Source organism: Motacilla alba, chromosome 18 (genome assembly GCF_015832195.1).
Source record: "Motacilla alba alba isolate MOTALB_02 chromosome 18, Motacilla_alba_V1.0_pri, whole genome shotgun sequence".
NCBI lineage: Eukaryota > Metazoa > Chordata > Aves > Passeriformes > Motacillidae > Motacilla > Motacilla alba.
Genome location: NC_052033.1, coordinates 2,214,237 through 2,240,415, shown reverse-complemented (window position 1 = coordinate 2,240,415; position 26,179 = coordinate 2,214,237). Strand labels below are relative to the sequence as shown.

General features: G+C 45.3%; 1 protein-coding gene across 1 annotated transcript in view; it reads right to left on the bottom strand.

The window, feature by feature from the left end:
- Window positions 1-17,538, bottom strand: part of SEC14L1 (SEC14 like lipid binding 1) — a 44,077-nt gene extending 26,539 nt beyond the window's left edge. Inside the window, exons 1-2 of the mRNA XM_038157225.1 lie at window positions 17,402-17,538; window positions 15,425-15,516 (exon numbers count right to left, since the gene is read on the bottom strand). Coding sequence (XP_038013153.1) covers window positions 15,425-15,487 — 63 coding nt within the window. The 5' untranslated portion in view covers window positions 15,488-15,516; window positions 17,402-17,538. The remainder of the gene's footprint in view (window positions 1-15,424; window positions 15,517-17,401) is intronic.
- Between the last annotated feature and the right edge of the window lie 8,641 nt (window positions 17,539-26,179).

Here is a 26,179-nt window from a genome sequence, read left to right as displayed (position 1 = left end):
CAAAAAGCATTTTACTCTGGAATGGCACAAGTCATTCAAAAACACAATAGATTGTCTTCACCCTCTGTTCCCTGGCACAATGAAATTTGGCCATCTTAGTATTAATGATGCCTATTAAGTGTACCCAAGATAAAATAAATAACCCTTCTGTAAGTTGCACCAAAAAATCAATAGGACAAGTCAATATAGGTAAGACAAATATTCTGCTCCATTTTAGAGGCTAAAGAGTTCCTGTTTACTACATGAGTGTAAGAAGTGACCTGGAACTTACTAATTAAATGATCTTTAGTGCTTTAAGAGTGTAAGTTTACAGCACTGTTCATATCCAGCCTTCCAAAGCAAAGCATTCCCAAGTATTTGGCAAAATGGCCCAGCTCCTTCTCCTGTGCAAAACTACACTCCCACCTTAAAGATCATAAACAATGGAGTTAGTCTAAAATTTCATAAAGAAGGCTGTAAAAGTTTAATATAATTATGTCAAATCCTTGGACTACAATTACAATGGCTTTTTTGTTTTTGAAGTTCTAGGGTTTGCCTTCTTTTTTTTTTTAATAGACCACACAAACACATTATTATACAAATCAGACAAGTACTAACAAGAATCTACTTTGCACTGATGTTGTTCATGAGTTGTAATTGAGGGTTAATTATTTCTCAAACAGCAAGAGAAGCTATCTTTGAAAACAACCTTGGATGTTCTCCAAGGCAGAGATCAGAGCTTTCAGGTTGAGTATCTGGGAAGAGAAATTGTCAGTGGTTCAAAAACTTACTGCAGCATGATATTCAGATTCTTCAAACGCTGGATTTATGACACTGCACTGAAGTGGTGCTCAAATTTACAGCCCAGGTTTACATCCCCTCTTCTCAGAAGATCCAGGGAGACTTCCCACACTGAATGAGTCCTGACCTCCCAGACATTACAGAACCTGCACGGTCTCTAGGCACTCCCTGGGCTTCCAACACCCACAGATGTTAAATAACCTGTACTCTAAGCTGCTCTTGCACCCACAAAACACTGAAGGTCACTGCAAAACCTTTTCATTAACACCACCAGGGCTTCCTTGGGCCTTGTTCAATCATGAAGTGCTACAAGGACTTGTTCTTTTCAGTATCCTTGTCTCAAGAAAGCATCTGAAAGAACAACTGGCTTAGCAGCCAGCAAATTGAGCTTCCCCAGCTCATCTCTCCTTCTGTGGAATGGAAATGAAATTCCTGAGAAATTCTCCATGAAGGCAGGAGTTGAGGAAAATGAGGTGAATAAGAAAACATTTCTTTTCCTGGCATTTACCAAAGCCATTCATTCTTGCCCTCAACAACTCCTCTGGCACTCAAGAGTCCTGCATGGAAGAAAAGGTTTTATTAAGTGTACAGAAAAGCATAATCTCTACTTGTCCTCGTCTTCTCTTGGTGCCTATACTTGTTTAAGGGGTTCTCTTGATTTAGTCAAGTTTCCTGGAAAGGATTTAAGGCTCTACACTGCTATGAACAACTCACTTGTGCCTTGTGAATGTCCATAAGGAAAGAGGAAGAAAGGATGAGCAGATTTATTCCAATACATTTAAATTCACCCCTAGCTTAACTATATAAAGCCTCAGATTTTATTACTTCCTATAAAAAGAAGAGGATAAGACTGCTCTGTCAATTTTTTACATATTAGAAGCTGTATTAGAAGCCCACAGTACTTTCCAGTTAAGTAAATACCCAGTTAAGTTTCTTGCACATTTCAAATAGACTCTACCTGTTAAAGTGATCTTGTCTTCAGTGGATGTCAGCACTGAACAAACAATATCTATTTGTTCTACCAAACGGGTTAACAGCCCTACCCACGTGCCAAGCAGACAATTTGCTGCTCAAATCCTAGAAAAACACAGCAAGAAACCTCCCAGCTTCACATCCGTTCTGCAAATTCCTGAAAACAATGAGGACATTGCCCATAACCACTACAAAATAACCCAGTATACAGACTAAACTCAAACTCAATAACTGCTTTGTGATCTTGTATGAAGGGCTTTGATTCAGTAAATTAAAAATCTCTATGGAGACAGAAAACAGCACAGAAGTTCTCCTCGTGCTTTGGCTCCACTAACTTACTCTGAGGCCATAAAAATGTAGAGACAATTTTTTCTCTGGCTTCAAACAGCACTTACCACCACTCATCCAGAACACCAGGGATGTGCATGGGGAAGCAAAACAACCTTTCAGAACAGAGCTTTATCTCCGCACAGCTCTGCAGCCACAATCCAGGCTACTTCACACCTATATTATCTCTTCCAAGTCTTCTGCAGTGCAAAAGGAACAGCTTCATGTTAAATTTGAGGCAAAACCATAGCTGATACACACAGCCAATCACAAAAATCATGAAATACCACTGAAAGGGTGTGATAAAGGAAACTGCAGCTCACAGAGTGCTGCTGACACATCACACACCACGCTGGATTTCTGCTAGCAGGACCTTTCATGTGTTAAACTGCTGCAAAGCACTTCCAAGTGAAAGCACCAACACACACATACTGGCATTTCTGTTCCTCTCTGTGGTTCAGGCAGCATTTCCATGCTTACAGTGTTGCTCACTTATTGGCTTTAGTTGCATTCCAAATCCAGACCAAATGCATAGCTTGGCATTTTAAACAGCTCTAAAGGCAACCCTGAAGGCCAGTTCTTGTAACCTGGCTTTGAGGTGGAATGCACTTGGAATCATAAACTCATTCTGGTTGGAAAAGACTTTAGGACCATTGAGTCCAACCATTAACCCAGCACTGCCCAGTCCACCCCTGAAAATACCACACTGCTCATTACATCCTCCAGGTCACTGCAAAATGTCACTGAAATTGGACAGATCTCCAAGGAAACTCAGCACAGCATCCACACCATGTTCCCAAAATTTGGTACCCATTTTAGTTTGTCTTGCTTGTGTTTCACCTTCTTGCCTTTGAGGTCATCACACAGAGAAAGCATCAGGAGTCCTACTGAAACCATAACATTCCTACAGCACTAAACATGACCCCAAACCATGAGGACTTTGGGACATTATCTCAGTTGTGAATCACAGGACACTGCAACAAATTCACCTCTGGTAGCTGTTGCACAGAATGGAGAAATTCAGGCTAAGAATCAACTGGATAGGATTATGCATATTAGCATCACTTTCAGGAACAGGATTTAGAACTGATTTTCTACTTCTGTTAAGTTACAGCAGACATCAAACCCTGCCTACTATCAAAAATATAGTAACAGTTTCAGAGGGAAAAAAAGCTCATTTCCTTGTAGGGATTTAAAAAGTTTACACACATTTCAGAGTTTAAGATTACATTCTCTGCAAAGTAAATGTGAAGCAAAGAAGTGCTTGTTTTTCTACCAGCACACAAACCAGAAATCAAAAGGATTTCAGAGGCAGCTTATTGAAAAAATGCTCCATTTAGACAGCACCTGCAACTAAATATCAGTAAAACTCTCAGCTCATCCAAGGAAGTACTTCACAACATATGTTCATTAAGCATTCTTGACAAATCTGAATTATACTAAAAATAGCATAGATTCACTTAAGACTGCCCAAAACCAAAAGCAAGGAAGGGGATAGAATCAAGGGAAAAAGCAGGACCCAAAAAAAAAGGAGTTTCTGGGGGACACGAAGGTCTGCAGCAAACTCCCTCTGTATGGCAGCATAAATGTGTTGGCTACAGAGCTAAAGAATCTCAGCCTTGGTGTTCAGGGTTTTCAAGCATGCCTAAAGTTATTTTAATACTTTAATATTTCATTAAAATAATTTAGGCCTTATAAATAAAGCAGGAGATTCAGAGCAGGTCCTGTTCTAGGTTAGTGGAATTTTACTGGTAGTTCACTGCTGAGTTATTCAACTTAGCAGAGCAAGCCAAGAGCCTCTTTCTGCACCAGAAAGAAACAGCCAGACACAGAAACCTCAATTCTCATCAGGGCTGGGACCAGTCAAGCCACCCATGCAGGCTGTTTCTACTCTATCCCCCTCAGTGCTCCCTTCCCATTCGACATCTGGGCATTTTCATTTCAGAAAAGTGCTCAGAGAAGTTTTACCAGCAAAATCACAGGGGCCTCGTTGCACGGAATGACACTGGAAGGGAACTGGCTCATGACTACTTGAAAACCACCCTGCTACACAGAGAGTCCATCTTCTTCCAGATAAAAATTAAACTTTTGGTGATTTAATGCAATTTTATTCAAAGTTTTGGTGGCAAAGGTACACCAATTCAGCAGGTAGAACAAATTGGGGATAAAGGATGCAAGCTGAAGGAAAGGGTTAACATTCCATCTTCTATCTGTAAAAGATGATCTTCAATAACCACAGACATGCCTCAACATGACTTTAATTTGAAGAGTGGTTACTTTAAAACAGATCTGAGTCATCTGTGGTTTGCTTAAATAAATTTGCACAGGTAGAATGGCATAATAATTGATTCTTGTATGGGAACCTACATGTCCATTTTCAGAAGACGCCTTAATATGAGGGCAGGACAGAGGAGAAAGTGGACAGCCTATGTAGGAATTGGAGTTACACCTTCTTTGCCTTCCAGGCACACACAAGAGAATCATTAATTCTCCTCCCTTTGGGAAGTCCAGAGAGCCCAAAGTGCCCCTGCACTGAAGAGTGAGCAAGACAAACTTCAACTGCAGCCTCTGCACAATCCTGAAACACAAACCTCTAAAATGAGAAGCTGGAATAGAGAAGTTGGGCAAGTACCACTCCTTCCTCAAGAAAAACAAAAGGTTAAGGACAGAAAACCCAACAACCACACTGAATGCAAATAAAATCATTTTAATCTTCCTTTCCTTTGGAGTAAGCTGGGAAAGCCTAACCATTCAGGTTAGGCTGGCTTATGACTGAGAGACCAAGATCAAATTGCTGGTTAGAAAACTACTGACATTGCTGTGGTCTAGACTGAAGGTGGAACACCGAGGACAGAATTCACAGCTGGGCTGCTCCAAGCTGCTCTTCAACACACACAGCTCTTACCTGGCCTCCTGGGGCCACAGCAATCCCAGATGGGCTTGCAAAGTCACTGTCACTTGTTTGTATCAAACACGTTTGCAACACTATTGTATATTCAGAGAAAAATGCCAGCCCTGCCCCCGTTCCAAGCAAGACAGATGGAAATCAGTCTGGCCCAGAAGCCACGTAGCTCCGGGCACAACACTTTGTCTGACAGAATGTGCCCTGCAATTACAGTCAACTTCAGAAGTTCCTCCGAGAGGAAACTTGGCTTCTGACCCCAATTGCACAGGACACGACTGTTTTGGCTCAAGGTTAAAGCACTCTGGAGAAGAGGCTGACCTCCAAAAGAGCATCACAGCAAAGGCTGGCGACAGGCCAGGAAAGCTTCAATGCCTGGAGACCGACATGTGATTACTGAGGAATGTGAGCTATTCCCAAGCACTTCCTAATTCTCTGCGACGCTGGCAATACATGGCCCTTTACATAACACGGGAACATATCTCCCTGCGAATTTTTTGAGAGACACACATAAAAACAACTGCAAACCATTAAGCTTGTCCTACCGTTTCTCTAATTACCATTCCTTGTCCTACAGCAGCTGAACAATCGCAAGCACACTCTGCGTTGCCAACAGGCATTTCACAGGCACGGGGTATTGTCACACTGAAAGCAGAATTTGGTGCTTGGCTTCCCCTTTCCTTTTCCAGTTAACAAAATTGCGTGTCTGGCTCCTCTGCAGTCAGTTTTTTACAATTCAGCTGCAATCTCACTGTGTCCACTGAGGATCTATTTTTAGAACAGTCAAATATTCCTCGCTGCTCTATTGTACCACGCTTAAGCCTCACTTTTATGAGTCCTGTAATTAGTATTCGTCACTTGTTTGGTCTTAGAATCACAGACACTTTCAATAAGAAGGTCTGTTACAACGTGTTTAACATCTGGAATATGTTAGGCTATTTGAAAGAAAATTATTACAGTGCAGACAAAATCTAATTTATCTGGAGTGGAGGAGGACAGGATGACTGCAGCACTGCTACAGTGTGGGCGCAGAATTCCTCATTAAACCATTGCCTGAGAGGTTACAGACTTGGACTAGCACAAGGAAAAAGTCTCCAGACTTTTCCCCCCCTCCATGAAGGTTCAGTGGAACAGGTTTGACTTCATTGCCTCAGACTTCACCCGCCAGGTTTTCATTTGGCCCAGAGGCAATCGGCCTCGAAGCACTGCACCAGTGATTTCCCTCTTCAGGACTGTCAGTACAGTGAGCTTCAGCAGGAGAACACAAAATTCAAGACAAACAGCAAGGCTTTGGTTTGGCTTTCAGACCAGCACAATATCAACTGCCAGGTAGAGAGCAGCCGTGTTCTGTTAAGCAAACCAATTAAAAAGTTTTGAGTCTTGACCATTCACTAATGTCAATGGAATGTCATCAAAATGCAGCATGGCAGGGTCTGGAGCCTGCACACTATTTATCTCAAGCTAGGAAGTGTAACAAAAACCACCTTCCATCCATGTCTGCTATATCAGGAGACCCTCCAAAAGGTAAAAAACTGACGGTGGAAAACCAAGAGTACAGAGCAGCAATTCCTCATGTGAAATCATAAACTACTGAACTACCTAAGAGCAGCACCATGAAAAGGATTAATTTAAGACCTGAGGGAGGACCTGCCAGATCTGGGAGGGCAGGCAGCACCGAGAGCCTGAGCCAGGCTGGGCTGCCTCTGCTGACACAAGGAGCAGGAGGTGTGAGGCTCAGCAAGCTCTGCCAGGCTCCAGGGAAAGGATCCATCTCTTGACACGAAGCACCAGCTCTGCTGGAGGGTGTCACCGCAGAGTTCACTGGGCTCCAGAAAGGATTGGGAGCACAAGGAATCAAGCACATGAGATGTTATTCCTGACAACGGCACATTCTGGACCAGAAGGGCTGTCAAGACACATTGCTGGAGGATGAGAGAGTATCCTAAGAGAGTGTTACCATATGTTTATCTCATTCCTATCCTCTCCCCTGGAGGCAGATACTGCCCTTGGCCACTGCCTGAAAGGCAGCACTAGTTAGAGGGGCCTCATGGTGCAATCCAGTTCTGTGCTTCTCATTAAGAGACAGAATAAAAATCCAAATTCATTGTCCAGATCTCAAAAACCAGGTAATACCAGCGCAAGATCCATCACTGGCATGGTAGAGCTTCTGCACCCCTGCATCTGCTCCCCAACAAAACACAGGCAGAAAACATCACCTAGCTTCCAAAGATAAGCCAATAATTAAAAATAAACAGTCAAGAGTCATTTGATTCTTTGCTAAAAAGAAATTAAAAACGGAGATTATAGACAATCACTTCTTTGTTCTTTACCCTCCTTTACAGCAAAGAAGGGCAAACAAAAGCATGAATTGGTTTAGTCAACACAGAACAAACAAGTTCAAATGAAATTGCTTTAAATCCTGTTCATTACAACTTCAGTGGCTGCACTACTCACACCATGAAACACTTCAATAGAAATAAGTAATTTCATATTGCCTTGAATTCAGTAATGAAGAACTTATCTACGAGCCAATGAATTGCACAGCACAGAGAGTTTTGCAAATTACACAGTATAATTTACACACTGAATGAAACAACCTGAAAAAATCATGCTCTGGAAAGGCTCCTGCTGCCTGGTACACCTGAACTGGACTGAATGTCTGTGGCATTTGAATTTTACACTAAATGAAGGGACACAATGCACACAAGAAAGGAAGTGCTCTCATCAGGAAGCTGCTCCCTTCTGCTGTGGCATAAACAACTCTAAATGGCACGATGCCACCCTGGCCATCACCAGGGAAATACTCATTTTCACAAAATGAGATCTATTATTGCCACAGCGATATGATCTAATACTACAGCAGCAGTAGGCACGGCAGAAAGTTCTCAGACAGGCTGAGATGGTGAGGTTTGCAGTGCAGCTTTTAACCCCTGCACAAATTGATCTGCATAGATTCCAAAAAGCATCCGTACTCAAGTTATGAGAGCATAAATACCAACAAAATGAAAACAGCTGTAATTATCCAGTAATCCATAACCCCACCGATGTAGATATTTAACTTCATCAATCTGAACATGACAAAACCTTGAAACAGTAATTTAAGAGGGCCCAAATATGTATAATTGAGAATTAAAACAGTTTAAATAAAAATTCAATTTTAATGCAGAAGAGTAGCTTCTCTTTGCTCCCTCCCACAATCCCTCTGCTGCTGCCAGAGTTAAAGCTGGTAGCCCAGTGATATTTTTATTTTCAAATTTGCATATATATAGAACCCAAAACTAATTATAATAAAGTAAAACCCAAGAGAAGCCCAAGATTGAAAATGCTCAAATGTGAAGTTTTATACATGAATACAAAGCAAGACACGCAGCCAGTCCATTCACATGTGATTGTTCCAGCATCCAACGTAGAAATTTTTAATTTTCATTTTTCTGAAGCAAGGACAGAGCCCCCTTTATGCCCAAGCAACTCACAGATCCACAACTCCAAAGCATTCAGTGCAATTTGCAAGTACTTTGCACTGCTGAATAATACCTGAAGGCTGCTGAATCAGGTTTCTAATGGCCCCTTCATTTAGTGTTACAGCAAGCAGCTTCTGCATTTTTCAAACTGCAGATCCCTAATTATTTCCCAATGGAATCGAGGGCTCCCAGAGTGCAGCCCCAGTGACAGATGCCCTGCTGACGCCTCTCTCCAGCAGCCAGCTGCTCACCCACAGCACGGGGGGACAAGCACCTGCTCCCACAGGGAGCCTAAGGGCACCCAGTGAGGAAATGGGGCTGACAAGGAATTTATCTTCCTTTTTTCCAGGACAGCTCTGGCCCAGCTGGTGTCCCTAGGCTGGCTTGCTGATCAGCTTGGCAAGAAAGCAAGAGCCTGGTGCATCAGCTTAGCTACAATGGGAAACCACATTTTGGTGATATTTCTCTGACCCTTAGAAGAAAAAGGCCATGAACCACAAGCTGAAAAACTTCGTGAACTGAAATCAGCATGACTTGAGCAAAAGCAGTGCAGAGAAAAGCCAAGAACTTGAGAGCTGATCTCAAATTGTGATGGCTCACTGCTGGCTTGTGCTCTTTTGGCAGTGCTGCTGCAGGCTGCAGAGGAGCCCAGAGGATGCCAGGCTGTCCCCCCAGCCATGCTGCCACCAGCGTGGGCCCTTGGCAGGGCTCTGATCTCACACACCACTGCCTGACTGGTGATGGCTGAAACCAGCTGCAGTTTGACTGTGAGAAAATCAAATTATTAAACTACCTGTAACAGCCCTTACTTAATGTTTAACATGAGAGTTAAGACAGGTCAGGTTGGCAGCTATCACAAAAACGAAATAAAGTGTTAAATAATTCAGCTCAACATCCTAGTTCTTAATTTAGAATACATGCACAGTATTTTTAAACTACATGAAAAAACTGGAAGACAAATTCACTTGGGAGAAAAGGAAATAGACCATTTAAGACCAACCTGTAATTAATTTCAACTTGAGCTAATTAACAGCTTTCCTTGCATATTCTCGGAAGATTCATTTTACATTCAGAATGCAACAGCTTAAAGATTCCATCACTGGCCTCCCTCCAGGAACATACTGACTCCAAACCAAGTTCCAAGCAAAAGCAGTCCTGGTTACAACAAATACCCCCTCAATTCTGGGTTCCAGATCCTGGACTCTGATTGAAAGTGATTTACTGAAGTCCTTGGGCAGCACAGACTGCCCAAGCAATATGGAAACACCTCATTCTGATCTCTAAGCAACCTCTGGCTTCTCACTGGATATGTTTTTTTAATCAATCCCAAAAAAATCACCCTATCTCTTTCCCACAAGGTTTTGAAGGCTTTTACACATGCTTACTGTCTAACCACACATAAGACCACGAGCATGAAGTTATTATACCTTCTCCAGACTGTAACTGCAGAACCCTGAGTGTCCAGGACTCTGCAGGATGTGTAACCACTTCTTTTCTGCCAGAACCCCACATATTTAGGAGTTTTAACTCAAAGGCAACATGACTTGGATGGATCAACAGATCCTGGAGCAGCACTTCACAGCAGAGCTAAAACACCTACCTGCAGGGGAGAAAAGCTTGGAGTGCTTTCAGAACAAAACACAAGAACTGTTTTGATACATATTTTCCTTTCTCTGACACCTTTCAGAGTGTGACAGTAGTGGTGGCTTAGCCTTTAAAGTGTAAAGGACTTGTTAAAAACTGACTCAAAGCTTTTGGTGAACAAGAGAACTGCAGCTGTCAGCTACAGTCAGGTCATGTGTTTGCCCCCCCCCAAAAAAAAACCCCAACCAAAAAAAAAACCAACCAAAACCAACCAGGAAACCAAGCATGGAAATAGCTAATCAGGTGATGAAATAACACAAAATAACACATGAATTGCACTGCTGGCAGGCTGCTAAGTCAATATTTTTCCGTAGTGCTTAAGTGAACTCTCCCATTTGCTACCCACAGCTCATTCCAAACAAGTGGCCAAATAATCATTTCTTCTTACACCATGTCTAACACAGGAACCACCCCCATCACCAACCAGCAGCGAAACTGCAGATGTTTAATACAAATTCAGAAATGCCACACAAGGCTCTGCCCCACCACAGCTTTACCAACGCATTTCCAACAGCAAATAAGGCTGAGTTTTCAACCCAGCTTTTTCAAAGACAGGAAGCAAAGCAGATGAGACTCGGGGAGTTCTACAGCAGAAGGGAAAATAGCTCAGAGGTTTTGGGAGCAAACACTCAAGTTTATTCCTTTCCCCAGGATTTAAATATCCAGGACAAATTCTCAGCAAAGGACACTGCATCAGGGGAATAAAATACTTCTCTGTGTATTTAAAGCCTACTTTGTGCTTTCAAAAGCACTTGCAGAAGAGCTTCCTTTTCCTCACCAGCCTCTCAACCCCTCGTCACATGATGTGGGAAATGCATTTTTTCCAGGAAAACAAAATGAGACTGGAAGGAATAAAAATGGTGAGTGTTTACGAGCAGGTGTGGCACTTAGCTTGATACAGTTTGCATTTTTTTAAAAATGACTTTTTAAAGTAATAACTTTTATAGTGAAATAATAAAGAACTGCTGATCAGAAAGCTCATTACAATCTCGATCAAGGGATTACACTTTGATTCATCAATCTGGAAAAACAGATAATTTTTTTTCTAATCTACTCTTATCACTGAAGCTTATTTATCCCATTTGCAATCTCATTCCTTACCTGTAATTCAGGGATACTTTAATTCATGAGATACACCTTAAGAACTATTCTTTAGATCTATAAAGCCAAAGAGAGTCAGCCTGATGTCCAAAAGCAGCAAATTTGAACCATTAAAATGATAATATAATCCAAGGCACTACACATTATACTTACTAGGAAAGATTCATGCTTGAGATCGTTCAGATATTCCATCAGAACAGTGGCAAAATGTGAGATCGATTTTTTAAAATTCACATTATTTCTGAAACTAAGCAATTTTGACTGTAAGTAGGACATTTTCTAAATGGGCTGAAAAGCAATACACTTTCCACAGAGCTTTCAGAAACTCAAAAAGAAAAATCCCGCTGGTCAATGGTTCAATCCAATCTGTGCTTTTTCAAACATCTTATTTATTTTCCATTTGCATAAATTCCACCCTTGAAATGCCACTGCAAGTGATTATTCATTATTTAAATTTACTTTGGAAATTAAACTCAAGGGGAATTATCTAAAGTATGTCAGACTGAAAATGAGCTGCGAATCTCCAAAGTTAATTTTAGCCTTGTGTGTTAAGGAAGATTCAAGTTCTTAACTGCCTTTTAATATTAAGAACTACTTATTCAGCAAAGTCCCTGTATTACTTTAAATGTAAACCTCTTTAAGCTAATATTAAAAAAACTGAATTGGTAATCTTCAGAAGTTTTATAAAAGCAGCTTCTCAGTTTTTCTCCAGTATATTTAACCTTGGTAACTTGACAAGTGAGTCTAAGTAAACAGCCATTTTTCCACATTTCAGCTGCTCCCAGCATTACGTAAACTCTGAACAGGAGGAGAAGCAAAATTCTATTCAGTCTCCTGAACAGCTGTGCGAGCTGCTGCTCTGGGTGCTTTTTTAAATACATACCCACTAACACACAGAGATTCCAATAAGTTAATTATGACAGATATTCCACAGAGCAGCCAAAAAATCATCGTGTCAGCTTTGGAAACTATTTGGTGAAATCATCTGGCCTGGGTGAGGTGTGTCAGACTGAAGTGTGGTAATTTCTAGCCTATGATTCTAGAATCTTTTCAAGTTCAGGAAATAGTTCCATTAAAAGATTTGCATCTCGAGCATTATCTGGAACCACGTAGCTTGCCAGTAGAAGGAACTCTTCAAGAGAAGTAGCTTATATTAGATTTTACACAGCTGGACTTGAATGCTGAGGGAAGGTAGGAAGCTTTGAAGCCATGGATCTCTCAGAGCCTCAACTCCTCACCAATCCCCAGCTGGGAGATAAGGGGTCATGCCTTAAGGATATTGTCATAGAGATAAATTAGGGTTCAGCACATGAGTTTTAGATTTCAGTGGAGGAAGCATAACAGAGAAACTTATTTTCAACACCAATTTAACTCAGGAAAAGAATTTTGACTCTTGTCTATTTCAGAAGTCTTTATATCATAATTGCCAGTAAACACTTTTGTTTTGACAATCGTGGCTTTGATCAAAGTGGAATTAAATTCAGTTTTTTGTCTTAATATAGAGCTGCAGTCACCCTTAGCAGAGAACAAAGTTCCCTGGGAGCACACTAGAGCTGCATGAATGGAATGCTGATCATGCTCCAATCTCCCTCAAGTACCTCTTGGAAACCCAGGAAGGGGAAAATTGGGAAATCGGAAATGTGCACTATAAACGACCCACTCTGCAAGTGGCATTCTCTCAGTGGCTTCCAGAACAGAAGAATTAATGCTGATTTCTCGATCCGAAGGCTAAATATTAGTTTGACTTAATGAGTTCCAATTTGCAATTGCAACATCCAGGGAATCTTCCCAGCGCACAGGGGATTCACTGACACTGCTGAACTTCATTACTGCCGGAGAAAGAGCTGCCTCTGCAGCTCCAGAGAATGCCCAGGGAAGGGAGGACAGCTGGCCAAAGAAAATTTTTAGAAGTACTCAGCACCTGAACCCAAAGATGAGAGCTCACACAAGAGCCAGGCTTGAAACAGTGATTTTTGTTAAGACAATTGAGCACACAGAACACTGCTGCCACACTGACCAAAGTTTTCTCCAGAGATTTTTTACTGACAGATGAGTATCTCTGAGTGTGGGTTCAAACCTCTATTTGAGGACACATTCTCTCAAGGGCTGGGTGCAAATAAAAGAGAGGGTCAAAGGAAAATCAAACACAACACATAACGTTTAGTCATTTCTTGGGTGCTTTAAATTCAAGCCTGGTATATGCCAGGCTGTTCCTCGCTTCAGAGGAGCTGCTGGCACTGTTAAAATAACATTCTAGCACTTTTTTTTGGTTGAGAATATGCAATGTAGTGCTTCCACTTTAGCGAGCACAGAATTTGACACAAGTATTCCTCCCAGAAACACTTCATCAACTTATGCAATCACTGTTCAACCAAGAGGAAACAGTAACAAAACAGTAACAAAAAGCATCAAGCTTGCATATACTGTTTATATTCCTCACAGAATTTGGCTCAGGGACTCCTCCACACACTTCAGAAAACGCATGGACAGTTTTGATGGATCACCAGCAGGAATTTTACAAGTTTTAAAAATCAGTAACAGCAGCAAGATGGCAGGGGGAGGCTGTTCATCCAGCGCTCACATTCTGAGCAAGTACAAGTGGTAGCCCACTGTTCTGACACAGATTAAATAAATCAGATGTATTATCGCTCAGCTAAACTTCCAGTCTCTGAAAGGATCCTGTCTGGCTGTTCCTTTTTATAAGCATTCTTCTCCTCTTAGTTCATTTTTAATTTTTAGCTATTATTTTATCCTAGTTGCATACCTACTATAGCCTCTTGCTTTCTGAAGAAAAGTTTTAATGCTTTATATTTGTTAAATATTATTCTTTAGATATCCCCAAGACACAGTTTGAGAACTCTCAGTTAATACTAACAGTCAGAAGTGTTTCTAATTACACCCAGCAAAGCATTGTGGACAATTCTGATATCAGCATTTAAACTCAAAATATCCTTGAAGAAATAACTTAGGAAGAAATTTTGCCTTCAATTCAGCAGCAAGGTAAAGACTCATCAGCTCAGGAAACAGCCAGGGAATTTCATTTAATAAACTAATTTGGGCTGGTTGATCTAAGAGCCAGTATAACTTCACTGAAGGCTAAAGTTACAGACCCATCAAATTTCACTGAGAGACCACCTGAAGCCCAGCTGCTACTGAAGTCATAAAAGACCTTACACATATCACAGCTGGCTTCTTCACTGCTCAGCAAAATAACAGCTCTGCCTTGAAGTGCCTGCAAGAGCAGGACCTACATGTGTAACACTGGAGGCAGCCTTAGGAGTAAGATAAAAAGCAATGCAAGTATTCCCTCTAGAGTGATCTAATCCTTTTTTGCCCTGCGACTGCAAAGGACCACTTCTGTAAGGAACCCTGCACTCCAAAGCACGTGATCTATCTAAATATTTACACTGTGAGCACTACTGAAACTCTCCTCTGAAGCCATTAAAGACAGTATTTTCAGCAAGTGAAATCAAACAATTATTATTTAGATTACAGTTCACTTTTAACTGTTTTTATCAGGGAAAAGCTCCTTAATTGCTCTCTGTAACTCATAAGAGCCCCACAGCTGTGGTTTCAACTGAATATACTTTAAAATGTCAAATACCTACTTCTGCTCTGTTTTCTGAAAGGAAAGAAAAGGGAGAGAGAGAGAGAAAAAAAAAGGGAACCTAATTAAATTTGGTTTTTTTTTTCATTACTGTTTGTACCACTATCACACCAATTAGCAACATGCACTCAAAAGGCTTTTTGTTCATCTCTCTGGCCTCCCTACCAAGTTTTTTCTTCCCTTCCCTCAAAATGTTTGCAGGGTCCTTTCTCCCTTTCCATTCAGGCATACCCTTGCTTTCATGGCTTCCTCTGTGCTCTCTAATCCTATAAACTCTCTGCTGATGAAGACACAACCATAACAACGTTTTAATCCGTGTACATGACATTTCCTCCTGTTCTAGAAGAGTCTGCCCCCAGTAATTAACTCCCAGCACACTTCAATCCTACTTTTGCTCTAACTTTCAAACACAGCTGTAAACACTATCTAAACTTTGGCAGAAAAGGAGAGCACATTATGGTAAGAAAATACCCTAGGCAGAGAAGAAACCATTGAAACACACAGCTCTCGTATTTTGCATTTTGTTTTCAGCTTTCTGTGTCCTACAGTACCTATCAAACAAAGCCCAGCAAGCACTCAGCAACACAAGGAACAGTCAAGAAAGAAATTATAGCAAAAATTAATACTTACAGCCATAATTAACTCAAAAGGGTGTTTATACACCCGTACGGGGGACTGGTACTTCTGCACCATGGCTGCAGTTTAGTGAGATCAACTCAAACCTGAAAAAGAAATGTTTAAAACCATCTGTCAGACGTAGGAAGCCATTTTCAATTTTCTCTTGCAATTAAGTCTGTGCGTGGTACCACGCTAGCAATTCCACAGGAAATCCTTCACAATTCCCTGACAACCTTTTTTAAGACCCAACAGGGGCCCTGAAAAGCTTTACATATATATATATACTTCTGTCAGAAATGACTTATCATTTCTTCCAAAGACAAGATAAAATTAGCACATTTTTAGTCCACTTTTAGTAACAAATCTTCAACATATTTCATGACTCCTTGTCAGGATGGTGACACTTCCTGTGCTGCTGCAGAGAACCAAACACTGACACATCCCAGCGACAGGCAGAGAAGCATTTCCCAGTCCCCCAGCACGGTATGTGGGCTGCCCTGCTCAGAGCAGGGACTGGGGGGGGAAAAAAAGCCAAGAAAGAAATACGGAAAGCACAAAAAGAGGTTAAAAAAAATAAATGTTAAAAGTGCTTGTTTGAAGAAAGAAGGGAGAAAAAACGGATTACAAAAGCACAATGATGGATCAACGGCATTCCTTGATCATCTCAAAAAGATTTGAAACTTTTGAGGAAAACTTACGAGATAGCTAGGGGAAAAAACTTCGAGAAAAATTCCACTATGCAGCCAGAAAAGATTCACTGGCAACGCGGAGAGGAATTACTCCAAAGGCTTCGTGCCTGCTCTGCCCAGCGAAGTGCTTGACCCGAACTCTCTCGACTGCAATTACGTTTATTGAAAAATCCTGGCAGTAGCACTCGCATATGAATCGCGGGCTGCGAGCCAGCCTCATTTTAGCGAGAAATGGCTTTGCTACAGCAAGTTCGCTTCGCTTTTCTGCCCGGAAGGCGCAGCGGGAGCGCTCCCGGCCCCGGGGCTGGGGCAGCGCGGCTCGGCGGCCCCGGCCGGAGCAAGAACAGCCCCCGAGCCGCAGGAAAGTTCTGCGGCATCCCAGCCCCGAGAAGAATTTACCCATGACTACCCCGCAATTTTTCTTTTAAAAAAAAGCACCTGAATCAGCACAAACAGCCGCAAACCCTCTCTAATCCCCGGACAAAAAGAGTTACACAACAAAGAAACTCCGCGCTCCGCCCGCCGCGGCGGAACCGGGACACCCCGGCAGGGGACGGGCTGGGGGGACACCTGTGACAGCCCCGAGCTCTCCCGAGGGATCCGGGACACCGGTGACAGCCCCGCAGCGACCGGGACACCCCGAGAGGAGAAGGGACACGGCGACAGCTCCGGAGGGCTCCGGGACACGCCGGGAGGGGACGGGATGGAGGGACACCGGTGACAGCCCCGCGACACTCCGGGAGGGGATGGAGGGACACCGGTGACAGCCCCGCGACACTCCGGGAGGGGATGGGACACGCCGGGAGGGGACGGGATGGAGGGACACCGGTGAGAGCCCCGCGACACTCCGGGAGGGGATGGGACACGCCGAGAGGGGACGGGATGGAGGGACACTTGTGACAGCCCCGTGCTGCCCCGGAGGGACCCGGAACAAGCCGGGAGGGGACGGGATGGAGGGACACCGGTGACAGCTCCGAGCTGCCCCGGAGGGACCCGGCCAGAGCCGCCTGCCCGGGGCGGACAGAGCGCAGTGGCCGCGGCGCCGCCGTGACCCGCAGAAGGACCGCGACCCCCGCCCCACCATCACCACCACCACCCGTAGCACCGCCACCATCCCCACCGCCACCACCCCCCGTCCGCCACGAGCAGCGCCGACCGCTCCTCGGGGCTCCCCGCAGCCAGCGCTGAGAGGAGCCGGCGGGGAGCGGGCGGACAATGGGAAAGTTGCCGCGGGGCAGGGCGGCGGGGCTGGGGGCGCGGGGCGCGGGCGGGGCCCCGGCAGGCTCGGCGCCGTGCTTACCGCTCGCAGCCGGCCGCGCTCTCCCCTCATGCCGCCGGGGCAGCGCCGTCCTGCGCGGGAGGGGCGCGCGCGCCGCCGCCCGTCGCTCGCGGTGCCGGGCGGGGGCGGGCCCGGCGCCTGCGCGCTGCCGGGGGCGGGGACGGGCGGGGCGCATGCGCGGTGGGCGGCGCGGGGTGGCCGGCGGCCGTGAGGGAGGGATGGCTCCGGTGGGGGGGAATCCGAAAAGTCATCGAGTGTCACCCGTGCCGTGGGTGTAAGGGACAGCTTGCACTGGAGCAGGTTGCTTCGAGCGCTGTCCGGCTTGGCCTTGAGCATTTGCAGAGCCACAGCTGCTCTGTTGCACTACCTCACCATTCTCACAACGAAGAATTTCTTCCAAATATCTAATCACAGAATCGCCGGCTCAGTTAGGATGGAAAAGACCCTTGAGATCACCGAGTCCAGCCTATGACCTAACACCACCTTGCCAATTAGACCATGGCACTAAGTGCCACTTCCAGTCCTTTCCTAGACACCTCCAGCGATGATGACTAAACAAATCTGAACCTCCTCTCGGTCAGTGCGAAGCCATTCCCCCTTGTCCTGTCACCACCTGCCCTGGTAAATACTCTTCCCCCCGTCTTTCTTTCAGGCTCCCTTCAGGAGCAGCAGGAAGCTGAGTCAGGGCAGGTTTAGGTTGGATATAAGGAACAGTTTTTCACCCAGAGGGTGGCTGAGCACTGAACAGGCTCCTCAGGGAAGTGGTCACAGCACCGAGCCTGCCTGAGCACAAGGAACACTTGGACAATGCTTTCACGCGGTGGGATTCTTGGGGTGTCCTGTCCAGGGCCAGGAGTTGGATTCCATGGTCCTGGTGGGTTATTTCCAACTCAGCTGATTCTGTGATTCTGTACTGGAAGGCTGCAGTTAGCTCATCCTGAAGTCTTCTGCAGGCTGAACAATCCCAATTCTCCCAACCTTTCCCCACATCAGAACTGCTCCAACCCTCCAATGATCGTGGTCCAATCATCACAGGTCCATGTCCCGTGCAGGAGCCCCAGAGTATTCCAGGTGGGGTCTCACCTGGGTGGAGCAGAGGGGCAGAGTGCCCCTCAGACACACAGAGCCACAGACACACACCGCGGGTGCAGGAGGGCATGACACAGAGTCACAGCCACACACCGCGGGTGCAGGAGGGCATGGACAGCGGGACATGGCACCTCCTGCAGGTACTTGCCATGTCCTCAGCTCCCTGAGCATCCTGTGATCCCACATCCCTCACGGCTCCCTCGGCACGGGGCTCTGGGGGGTTCTGGGTGTGTTTCAGGCACTGTCAGGGCACGGTCAGCTCAGGGTGATGGCACAGCACAGTGCTCCAGGGCCATGGGGCAGTGGGAGTGCAGGGACCCGTCTCAGTCACTGCTGGAGCATCTTACCGCCTCTTCTTAATCAGCCAGCATTCACCCAGCTCAGGGTATTTGCCCTCTGGGACACCTCAAAGAGCTCTGTCTCACACCATGAGCGGTTTAGCTGTGATGTACTAAAAGCAAGAAGCACAATTGTGGTTTTTATAGTACCAGAGTATCACAAACTGTGTTAAAATAAGGACTTGAAAGTTAGGAACTCGTGTCTCTGCTCCCTTCAGTAGCACTACTGAGACATTTTTGTTTACCCACAATATCTTTTATTAATGGCTCACTCCCTTAGAATATAAATCTGTTAGAATTTAGAGTCATGTCCTGACATTTTGATGCAATTCTTTCCCTAGGAAAGCTGAATTTGTGGTTACCACAAATGAGGGATTAAGTTACCATTCTTTCTTATACAGACCTTGTGCCTTTTAAAGTTAGTCAAGCATAGCCCCTTGTCTGATCTGAACTAGTCCTTACAAGAAGTTGTTTCATGTTGAGAAATTGTTCCTCTGAATCTCATTTCTGTCGTGGCACTTGGCCAGTTGCCTTCATGTAGCTGGAATTAACTAGTTAACTGTAATTAGATTTAGTTATCTGATTGATATTCCATGCCATTATGCCTGCAACATCCTTTTCCTGCTCTGAAAGCCTGAGATATAATCCTACCAGCATAGCAGGGCGAGGAATATACGCCCACTCAGATTCCTTTTTGTTCATAACATTTCCCTCTTTAGATTCTGGGCAATGTTTTAATTCTTACTGACTGCCTCTATTCTACTTCACCAAATGGCCAGGTAACCAGAAAGGCTTTATTTGGACTTTTAAAGGTGTTTGGAGTTTATTGATAGAGTGAAAATCCATAATTTAATGTCTAAATCAATCTTAGTCTCAGCTGTTTTCTACAGAAACGACAATCTTAGCAAGATAGACAAAGAAGAGGAAAGTAATATGGGTTTACATTTTTCTACTGTTGTTTATTTTCCTGTTACATCTTCTCTTGTGGAAGCTCCAGCCATGCATCGTTAGGAGGAATATAATGAATAAATGTGTGGGTGAAATGTTTCAGGAAAGCTGTGAGGTATGCTGGAGTCTGAAGCCCAGAGGACACAGGCTGAAAGTGCAAACCGTTCCATATTTTCGGAAAATTAGGAACACAGCCTGCTAGATATGAAGGGAAGTTTGGCCTTAGGGAGGTTATGCAAGGTCGGTCATTTCCCTCCATCTGAGCACTTTCCCTGGATTGCATTCCTCCACGTTATGAACTTTAGTTACACAACTCAATGCAACTGTTATCTTGATCCAGGCAATATTGCCATGGAAATTACTGAGAACTATTGGTAGTCCATCCTTTACTATTAATAATAACTAACTGGAAGTGCAGTTGCTTGGGAGCAGTGCAGGGCTGATGCATATGAGAAAATATTCAAAATGCCTCTCAGCCGTGCTGGAATGCAGCTCAAGCTCCTGGAATTTCAGCAGGCAGGAACTTGCTCTGGTTTCTTTTGTTTGCATCTCAGGCAGTGAAGAAAAGTGAAGCGATCCTGGCTTCTTACTGTCCATCAGAGCTGCTGTACTGAAGAGAGGAGATTGTCAGCAGTTCATGACAAGAGAGAATGTGTTCACTCAAGGTCTTGCTGCCAAGCTGTACATTTATTAAAATAAGTAAGAAAGGGATGAGAGTTTGGGTTCAGACACACTGAAGTGCTTCAAGAGCCATTCCCTCACAAATCAGTCCCGTCTGAGTCAGTGGAATTTTTTATGTAGTACTGCATTGAAATAAATACCTGCTTCCTAAACTTTCAAAGCCATGGAAATGGTCCCAAATGATAACACTGCCAGCATGATGGAAATAATAATAAGCATGATGAGTGACAAACAGTTAATGGAACAGAGTTGTGCCCTGGGGACATTGATTCTGGTTTGCTCAGTTTTTATTTAATGCATCACAGGTATTTCTCTAGGTGTCACCATTTTTGCTTTCCTTGTCAGTCTAGGGAGAGACAAACTGGTAAAGCTGGGTGTGAGGATGTGTGAACTCCTCCACCCCTCTCCTCTTAAAACTAACTGTGACCCTCAAGTTCAGCCCTCCAGACACAGACCTGGATGTGCCCATCCACTACAGCTGTACATATTTTTGTAAGCTCCCTGGACAGCCCATACTGGGGAAACAGCAGGAAAAATTTCTCCACGTATCTCTGGAGATTTTGAAACCCTTTATAATGGCAGGGAAGACACTAATAATCCCCAAATGCAGCGTAAATACTGAGACTCACAAAATGCCACAGGATAAGTCACATAATAAGTCAGTATGAGAAAGGAGACCAGAGCTCCTCGCTTCCTGGGTGGTTCCCTTATTTCCAGGTATTCCTGCCTTTTAGCTCTGCAGTAGTTTTCCACTATTCACCAGGTTGGGATGAGGGTAAAATATCTCCAGACAGGCCTGTGTTCAGAGAGGGGATGTTAATGTACAATACCTAGAGGGTGTTACACTCCATGGTGAGATTTTTATTCAGGATTAAACCAGCCTTGGTTTACTGTACTTTATTGCACCATAAGTGAAGGTGTATTAACTTTATACCACTATTTGATTTATCTGAGCTTTCCCGTAGAAAAGCCTTAAATGACCTTGTAGACTGGAGCCCTTTATTTCTTGATGCCACAAACAGGCAGAAACATGTTTTTTCCTGTCTTCTCAAGTGACTGGTTGGAAAATTGAATTGTAGCCTGGGAGCTGGCCAGGGACACCAGCTGCCAGCGCTCAGAGTCCAGCAGCTGACATCAGAGCACCGGCCCCATTGACAGCAAAGGTTACGCAGACAAACATTAGCAAATAGGACCAAGTCCTGATTCATAAAATAGATGAGTTGGGATGAGCGTGGCACGTATCCCAGCCCTTATTCCCAAGCTGTCCCTGCAAAGCCTGGAGCCATCCAAGGCTCCCTGCCTCGAGTCTGTGTCGCTGCTCAGGAGCCGTGCGATGCTAAAACAAAAGTGAGCAGGTGGTGCAGGGGGGGCTGCTCGTACAGAGATAATGAAACGTGAGGAGCTGTGGCATGGATATTCTGGGTGAAGAATCACATCCAACATTTATTGCAATACCTGTGTTGGATGTTTGTAACACCTAAAAGCCGGATAGCACTGTTTTCTTGGGGGGCTGTGAGGAGCAGGGGACACCCTCGGGGGGCTCCCGCTGGGTTATTTCATCCCTTAGACATCAGGAGGTGGCACAGGTTAAAGAGACCTCACCCCCAAGACTTTTTTTTACAGTAAAGGAAATGAAGGTAAAGGGAATAAAGGGAAAAACACTTGGATAATAATTAATTTGAGGTATTTTATTGGTGCTAAAGATGTCAAGCTCATAATACAGGGAGCTGGAGTTGTGAGTGAGGAAGGGTTCACTGAGCTGTTGAGAATGCCCAACTTTTCTACTTGCCTTTGCAAACAGCCCTTGTGTCCATGTGCCTGGGAGCTGCCTGGTACCTGTCTTCCAGGGAACAGCCTGTTTCCAGTTGTCTCTTTAAGTGACTTAAAGCACTGCCAGGATCTGATCACTCATTTCTTAGAAAAACAGGAGTCTCAGCCAAAGGCTCACAGAAAAGATGAGTAAATTTCCTATAAAAACAAAAACAAAGGCTGTTTACCATCCCTCCTTCTAATGACTCTGACAGTACAAACACTCTCAGCTGCTTCAACAAGCACTGAATCAAGCTGCTAGGTCACTCACCGGGTAGAGACTTTGTCCCTGTTTGCCTCTAACATGTTGATAATTATTATTTTTTTAATGCAAGAGGAGCAATAAGAAACAATTACTTACTATTAAAACTATTGCACAAATCCATCTTCTTTTAAAGGACACACTGACTCCACTAGAGCTGGGTCTGCACTCTGTGGGCAAACACAGCACCTTTCAGTGGAGCTCTGTCAGGACAAGCTGCCTTTGTGACTGCTGCTCCTCCAGCACCACAGTGCCTGTGTCTGTACAGCTTATTCCTGTGCCTGGAGGAAAATGAGGCATTATGAGGCACTTGCACACCAAAATAACTACCAGCATTGCTATTTTAGGGTTTATTTTCTAACTTGCAGTCTGTGGATCAGGCCTGTGCTGGCAGCCTTCGTCCACGTGTGTCTCAGAACTTGAGAAACGCAAGTTTGGTGACGCTGTTTGCAGACCCCAGAAACGCCGCTCATCGTCTCTGATCAGCATCGTGCTTTGCATGAATTCCAGTCCTGTATCCAAGGCAATCTCATTATTTGCTATACACGCTCGATCTGCTGGCTAATTTCTTTCTCCTTCTCATGGGGAAGAAACCTTTCTGTGCTCCACAGGCGTGCCTGTGTTTAGGAGATTAAAGAAAGCAGGCAAGATGCATGAAGAATGTCACCCCACGGCGGCAGCAGCAGCCTGAATGGGAGCACGATTTCGAGGCAGATGTTCCTCGCAATTGAATTGTCTGTGTCAGTGACTGAGAGCTCAGCGCTCCCGAGAGGTGTGAGGCAGAGGGCACGGCCGAGCAGAGGGCTGGCTGCAGCTGAGGAGCTGGCACAGCGCAGGCAGCAGCTCTGGTGACTCTGACACGGCTGCAGCATTCATCAGTCTCGGCCTCGAGCACCGCTGGCTGGCTGTCCTGGAATTAATTTGACTAATGTAGCGCGTGATGGAAAGCCACGTTTGCAATCTCTTTGCCAGGCGAGGCTGGACGGATTGATAGCATCCTCTGTCCCTGGTTAAGAGAACTCACAGCAGAGCTCTACTGAAGGGACACCCTCTGAGAGCGTGGCTCCATCCCCCAAGAGAAGATGTTTGACACCTCCTGGCTCTGGTGATTGTCAGAGGGAGCCTGAGGAGACAGGAAAGAGGTGGCATTGTCACAGCGGTGGCCCTGCAACCCCTGTGCAAGTGGGAGGTGTCAGAGTTTTTTCTGAGGGCAGGTTTCAGTATCAGCCTCCAGATAACTTGTTTTGACAAAGGGGATGGTCTGCAGCACAGGATGCCTATTTGCAGTCATGGTTACAAGCTGGTGGCTACAGACTAATGTGTGACCACTAAGTATTTAAGTTGTCTAATGAACAGCTGTTTGATTTGCTTTTGGTCACAATCAGGCTGAGTCTGAATTAAAAAAGAACCCAGTGATGGAAAGGACTGAAACGCTCCCAGACAGCTCCCCAGACAGAGACTGGAAATGAGCCCAGTGCTTTCCTTGTGCTCCATCCCCAACAACCTCCCATGCACCAGGGCCCTTGTGGGCCTTTGCTGCACGACTTCTGCGGGGAGCAAGAAAAGAGAGTGTTATGAAGCACCCAGGAGGAGGCAAGAGGCAGGTGAATATGGCAGTGGTGGGAGTTGAGGCAGAACCAGCCCAGCAGAGGCTCCAGAGAAGCAGAGGACAAATCTGCCCAGCAGTTCACCCAGAGATGACATCCAGCTTGGAAAGCAAATGAGGGTGCACAGTTGACAGGATGGTATGAAAAGGAGACCATCACCTATCCACCAGAGCCCCAACTAAATTAATTTTGTGTCACAGTCAGCAGGAAAGGACTCTTTGAGGGAGGCCGAGCACCCCTTTACCAGCAACCAGTCTGTGAGATGCCCTGGGTGAGCAGCTGTGTGCCTCCCCTCCCCACCACTGCCCTGGCACGTTCAGGAACACAGAGAGAGCCGGAGCTGATTGCAATAAACCCATTAGCACATGGATGTGAGCCACAACACGGCACTGTGCAAACTAACCCAGAAGGACGTTTGCAATGTAGGCAAGTTAATTGCCAAAAATAACCCCCAACCCACCCTGGCTGCTGCGCTTTGCCATGGGAACAATATTGTGCATGTGATCACATTCAGCGGGACACAAGCAGCCTAAGGGTCTTTTTACATTTGGCTTGAAAAGGCTAAAAATAGACCCCAAACCACATTCCTTTTTTTGCATTGCCATCTCCTCTGCCTCTTCCTATTCACTGGCACTTTTACATGCAAAGCAGGATTTGGGATCCAAGGCCCCATAATTAGACTCCAGCCTGGCAGCTGCAAGTGGAACAGCTGGAGGTGTTATTTTTATGGGTTATTAATTGACTCCATGAAAGCCCAGCAAACAGAGAGCCAGAGAGCTGCAGTCCACAGCCACATGACAAGGTCTTAGTGACAGGAAAAGATAAAATAAAAGAGAGAACGCAGAATCCTAAAGCCGATTAGTTACAGCAATTTCTCCAAAGCTAAATATAGGGAAAAAATCCTTTCCCATCTTCAGCTCCGTTGGCGGAGATGAGAAAGCACAAGGAAGGAGATAGACAGAAATTTCATTTTTCACATAAACCCCCATGGGTTGCGGAGAGCAACTGCTGCTTTGGTGACACTCCCAACACTTAAATCCAGCTGTCCCTGGCAGCTGCCCCCTGAGCAGCCCTTTGCTCAGCATTCACAAGTGCAGCTGCCCTTGCTCCAGTCTCGCTGCACTGGGCAGGGGAATGACACAGGGAAGCTCCCGGTGCCTTCCCAGCACCCAGCCATAGCCATGGCCAGGCTGGCAAGGTCCTGGTGCCTCTCTGCCAGGCATGGGGTGAGCCTGCAGAGCCCCCCTCCAAGGGGCTGAACCACCCACGCTGCCCCAAACCAAAGCAGGACAGAGCCAGGAGACTTCTTGCTTCCAAGTCTCCTTCCTCCCTGCCCTTCCTGCAGCTGGGGACAGATGAGGCTCGGGGACAGCTGAAGCCACCTGGGGCCACAAGAGAAACCCCTCATCAGGAGCTGGAATAAGAAAAGGCTCTGGGTGCTGACAGCTTGAGGGGATGGGATTGGGTCATCACCTCTGCAAAACCTATTGTACACCTGAGACCCCAGGAAATAAATAACAGACAACTCAAGCAGAGGTGCTGAGAAGCGGGGAAACTGGCAGAGCATTTCGGATTTATGGGAAATTAATTTAGCCCTAGTCTGGATGCTGACAGCCAGCAAGGCCCTCTCACCAGGACAGCCCATACTGCTGGCCCATAAGCTGTGGGGTCTTTGTCAGACCTCAGGTTTAACTTCTGAAAATAAATCACAGTTGTACAGCAGAGGTAAAGCAGCACTCTCCCAGAGCAGAGCACCAGGATCCTGGCACTCAGCATCCCCTGTGCTGGCAGCCAAAGGGAAAGGGAAGCCAGTGGAAAGGCTGCTGCTGCTTGGGGCCAAAACTCAGCCCAAGAAAGCTCCTTCCTCATCAGAAGGCAGGACAGTCCCACATTCCACAGCTCCAAGACAGGGATTTCTTCCCACTTTCATCACCCCCACAGCCAGAGAAGCACCAAACCCCCCTCCAGATGTGTCTTCACAGTGTTCAGTCATAGGCAGTGGTTAGAGGAGGGAGATATTTCTTTCCAACCTCCATCCTTGACACCACATACCCCTCTGAGTGGG